The sequence below is a fragment of the Engraulis encrasicolus genome, chromosome 9 (assembly GCF_034702125.1).
Source record: "Engraulis encrasicolus isolate BLACKSEA-1 chromosome 9, IST_EnEncr_1.0, whole genome shotgun sequence".
Lineage (NCBI taxonomy): Eukaryota > Metazoa > Chordata > Actinopteri > Clupeiformes > Engraulidae > Engraulis > Engraulis encrasicolus.
This window is the reverse complement of record NC_085865.1, coordinates 13752980-13758278: the sequence shown is the minus strand read 5'-3', so window position 1 is coordinate 13758278 and position 5299 is coordinate 13752980. Positions and strand designations below refer to the sequence as shown.

Genomic DNA, 5299 nt, shown 5'->3' with positions numbered 1-5299 from the left:
ACAATCATGCTGTAGCTTGGATGCCGCTCCTTCTCTCGACAGTGCGCTAAAACATCCGCCACAGCATCAGAAAATCCTCACCCAGCCTCCAGTGCTCCGTCATGACGGCGTCACAGCCCATATTTTAAACCTTACAATACTTACTAACAGACCTAATTGCTGTGTGATTGCTGCGCTGTGTTTAAATAAAAACTCGTATTTTGTTTAAAAGAATTTGGTTTACAATGGTTTCCCCCATTTCTCCCATTGAACGCCGCAAACAATATCACGAAGAGTCATAAATAAATAGATTTCCACAGACGAGCAGCGAATCGACTGGTAGAACAGCTGGCTAAGCCATCAACGCAAACTACTGGAATTCAACATCGTCTGTTGCACGGGCGCATCTGCACCCGTCTCCTAAACACACACCGGTTTGCGCGAAAGACGCATAATTGAATTAACCTGGCGCGGAAGCATTTATAAGCCTTTCAAATTTTATGCTTACCGTATCACCATGGAAGCCCAAAGCTAGTGATCTGTCCGTAGCTCAAATCCATGTATGCACGAGGATGCTATTTGCACCGGCCAGAAGCTGACTTGCTGAGCGCATGCGTCTGAACATCTTCCTCCACAATAATAATACACGCAGTTCGCCTAAGATATGGTTAGCGCTGTACGTGGTACCCCTAGGTTATTATTAGAACAGGTTGTGGTGGTGAACAATCTCAGGCAGCACAATAACATGAGGATTTGTTATCACCGATTTTTATTTTTTAAATGATAACTAAACATTCTGGCTTGAAAGCAGACATAGCCTATTACCCAATTTGGCGTGAATGGTATTAATCGTTGTGGTTGGGGCCTTTTTCTTTTTTTTTGCTTGAGAAAAATAGTAGGCCTGTTATTATTCTTTCACACTGAGATTCACTACCCTTGGCTTGGCATTTTCTGTCAGGAACATAAATATGAAAAAAGTCACTTGTCAGGTTTTTTTTTTTTTTGCCTACTGCACTGTGTGTGTGTGTGTGTGTGTGTGTGTGTGTGTGTGTGTGTGTGTGTGTGTGTGTGTGTGTGTGTGTGTGTGTGTGTGTGTGTGTGTGTGTGTGTGTGTGTGAGAGAGAGAGAGAGAGAGAGAGAGAGAGAGAGAGAGAGAGAGAGAGAGAGAGAGAGAGAGAGAGAGAGAGAGAGCAAGATTTAGTCATTTGCTACATTTAGGGCCCAAATGAGACATTTAATTCGGAATTAACACACTTTAATTTTGTACAAAGCTTTCCCCATTGAAAATGTCACGTGAACTCTCACAATTCGGAATTCGGATCAAGGTGAACTCGACGGAACTATTTAAATCTGAATCATTGATTCGGAATGAAAAATGTCATGTAGCCTAAAAGTAGTGAGTCACTACGTTTTCATGACGTTTTTAATTCTGAATGAATAATTACGAATTAAATAGTTTTGTCGAATTTGCTTTGATCTTTCATTTAATTCTGAATCGTGAGGTGTTTGCGTGACATTTTCATCGTGGAATTAAGCTTTATTCAGAATTAAAGTGAGTTCATTCCAAATTAAATGTCTCATGTAAACATAGTAAATGTCTTATTTATGTTTTAGTTCAACTGCACGTAGGAGACTGGTCAAATGCAATTTCAAACTTCTGTGCTAACCATGTTACATAGGTTTTTGACAATAAAGTAGGCCTACACTTGACTTGACTTGACTTACTCACTTTCTTCACCGTCACCTTATCTTTCTTTTTCTGTAGGCCTATCTCACCAATATATAGACTATAGCCTACACAGAAATTCACAAGCAGGATGAAGGGAACATGAGGGTGAATATGAGCTGAGATTTATTCGACCCGAACACCTTCTAGGCCCTATATAAAAACATTAATACCTTAAAAGGGTTTGACACGGACAGACAGACTATAAAACACCTGCTTTCTATTTTCAAATGACATGTGACATGAATATACATTTCTAATAAGGTCTGTTCTGGGAACAACAGACACACAATCAACATTGATGATTTTGAGCCTGTCGGGAGGTGAGCCAGTCGGTCCAATGGGCTACAACTCGTTTGGTCATTGTGTATGCTGCCTTTATTGCCACTAGGTGGCAATGTTTCTCTATGCAGTTATTAAGACCAATGGCAGTCATCAACTATCGGTTGGCTAAATAGGCACACACAAGACCTACCCTTGTTGAGAGAGAGAGAGAGAGAGGGAGGATGCAATCAGAAGTGCTACAGGCCATACATGTGAATCTCCTGCTTGTCTTGAACATTCACATTCAATATGGTTAGAGGAACATGTTTAAAAATGGTTTGTAGACTACTGATTTGAAGTGTCATTACCGTGTTATATGTGGCCCGACTGAAGTTCTTGGCTTCGAAATGTGGCCCAGATTAAATTCTAATTGAATAATCATAAGACATAAGGCACCAATAAAGTGAAACCTAATTTGATATGCAGTGGTAATGCAAAATAGAGGGCCCAGGAGCACTTGGAGTCATATTCCGTCCCTGCTGTACATATAGCCCTAGTTGATACCGAGTTTGTGGATGTTGGTCTTGTTGCAGCGTTTTGAAGGATCATTGGAGACTCATTAGGAGCTCACTGGGACTTAGTAAGAATCTGAAGCGCGGTCTAAAAGTGGAGAAACAGATGAGAGAGAGAGAGAGAGAGAGAGAGAGAGAGAGAGAAAGAAAGAGAGAGAGAGAGAGAGAGAGAGAGAGAGAGAGAGAGAGAGAGAGAGAGAGAGAGAGAGATGTTGTGTCGACAGAAACATACCCACAGAGCCTAATGACCCATCACACACAGACACACCATACATACATACACCGTAGGACAGTCATTTTCCAACAGCCATTACTGTCACTCACACACACACACACACACACACACACACACACACACACACACACACACACACACACACACACACACACACACACACACAGCTTAATTCCTCTCTCTCACTGTCTCTCTCTCACTGTCTCTCTCTCTCTCTCTCTCTCTCTCTCTCTCTCTCACTCTCACTCTCACACCTTTGTTGCAAATTTTAGTTTTAAGTGATTTGTTACTGACAAACACTAACACACTGGCATGCACGCACACACAACCGGTATATTTTTTTGACATATCAAGTAATTAGCCATTAGCAAACATTGCTCAAGTGATAGTAGCCTAATGTGGTTAATTAACGCCCAGAGCTAAAAAAAAATAATCATGAAGGTCATGCTAATTAAGCCCACTGCTTCTGTCTGACTATTCTATTGAGGTGTTTACTGTAAGTGGAAATCCTTTGAAGGTGAAGTGAAGCTGGGTAGCCTACTGCTGATCTGCCAGGAGTGGAACAAAAAAAAAACACCTGGGCATTTTTGTCTTAAATTGGCTCCTCACATATTACTCCCTACGAAAAAAATAGCATCGACCCCTAAAGACAGGGAAAATGCCCTGTATGCCAGAAGACCAATCCAGCCTTGAAGTCCATGTGAATGAGGGCTTCTGGGGACAGACATGTCACACTTTGAATTCATTGGAAGGGAACTGCGTGTAGCTTATTCTTCTTTTATTTTCCTTTCCTGTCAATTCAGTTCAGTGAAAGTGAGCTTTACGGCCTGGCAAATGTAACCCAACTCTCGCTTGGGTTCGAATGGGTTCCATCTTGTATATAGCCCTGTATGTGTGTGTGTGCATGTGTGAGCATGTGTGCATGTGACAGCATGTTTGCATGTGTGTGTTTGTGTGTGTGTGTGTGTGTGTGTGTGTGTGTGTGTGTGTGTGTGTGTGTGTGTGTGTGTGTGTGTGTGTGTGTGTGGTGTGTGTGTGTGTGTGGGGGGGGGGGGGGTCATGTGCGGTTAATGTTTGTGGTCAGAGCACACCTTTTATCTTCTCTTATATAAGAGATCTTGACAAACAAAATGTAGTGAATGTCACCAGTCCACCATGAGTGTGTGTTCTCAGTCGCAGCAAGCCAGAAGGCCAACAAATAAATCCTATTCATATTACAGAGCAGGGAGGGAGAGCCCAGCCAGACTGTATACTGTACCACACAATCAATTGCCAGTGGGAGAAAGGGAGGCTGCAGTTACTTTATGACTGTGCAGTCAAATAATTTTTATGTTCAAAATGGAACTGAAATTGGACTGCCACTCTGCAAGGATCTGGGTGCAGCCTTTTTGCAGTGTCTGTATGTGTGTTGGCGTGTGTGTGAGTGAGAGAGAGAGAGAGAGAGAGAGAGAGAGAGAGAGGGGGGGGGAGAGAGAGAGAGAGAGAGAGTGAGAGAGAGAGAGAGAGAGAGATTTGTCCCAAATATTGTGCATTTATTCTTGAATTATGAATCAGCACGCCTGGTAATTCTTTGTCACGGGAACCCACTAGAGGCGAGACAAACCGTGCAGCTTAAAATCACATTTCTAGGATTTACAGCCAAATTAAACTTTCATCTTCATACTGGAGATGAATCAAAGATTTATGTTCCTCTTTAGCAGCAAGGAGAGTGAGGTGTTTGCACATTTCACTGGTGTTAGTATGTGTGGATGCAGACACAGAGAGAGAGAGAGAGAGAGAGAGAGAGAGAGAGAGAGAGAGAGAGAGAGAGAGAGAGAGAGAGAGATGGGTTGGAAGAAAGATATTCCCTTAGGTCTTTTGTGAACTATTCCACTCTTGGCACTGTGCTTATCTTTTGAACCAGTAGCCTACTGCTAACAAACTCACAACACGGTCAAGACTATTTTATGGTTCAGGTCGCAAATGTTGGTCAGTAGAATGCAAGGCTGAACAGATGGAATATCTGATATGTTTGGTATTTTTAAAATGGCTCAGATGTTTTATCATACTCTGATTGGATATCAACTCAAAGTTCTGAGTTCTAAAATGTTGAAATGCGTTTGAAGAAGAGCTTGGTTTCATGAAGCGATATTTCTGGTTTGGTCTTGGAAAACATGAAATCAAAACACAAATGCATTTTATGGGTTGTAAATTACACTTTACAATTTGAATATCCTACCTTTGATACTATATTGGGTAAAACTAGTATTTTGATTGGAAATATTCCCTTAATCGTGATCATTTCTACATTTGACATATCACATACAGCACCTTTAGATGCAATCAAAGTTTAAAAAAAATACTGCCACCCACCAGCTTGTGTAGATGGTCCCGTCACTGTTGCACACTCGACATTTCACATCCAACATAACTTACCTCCCTTATTTGATCAAATAGAAATAAAAGCAGTGTTAAAAATGAGCATTTGAAACCTGCTTGTGTGTGTGTGTGTGTGTGTGTGTGTGTGTGTGTGTGTGTGTGTGT

General features: G+C 41.6%; 1 protein-coding gene across 1 annotated transcript in view; it reads right to left on the bottom strand.

The window, feature by feature from the left end:
* Positions 1–498, bottom strand: part of LOC134456111 (regulator of G-protein signaling 20) — a 10104-nt gene extending 9606 nt beyond the window's left edge. The window contains 1 exon segment of the mRNA XM_063207545.1: positions 488–498. Coding sequence (XP_063063615.1) covers positions 488–498 — 11 coding nt within the window.
* Positions 499–5299: the final 4801 nt, after the last annotated feature.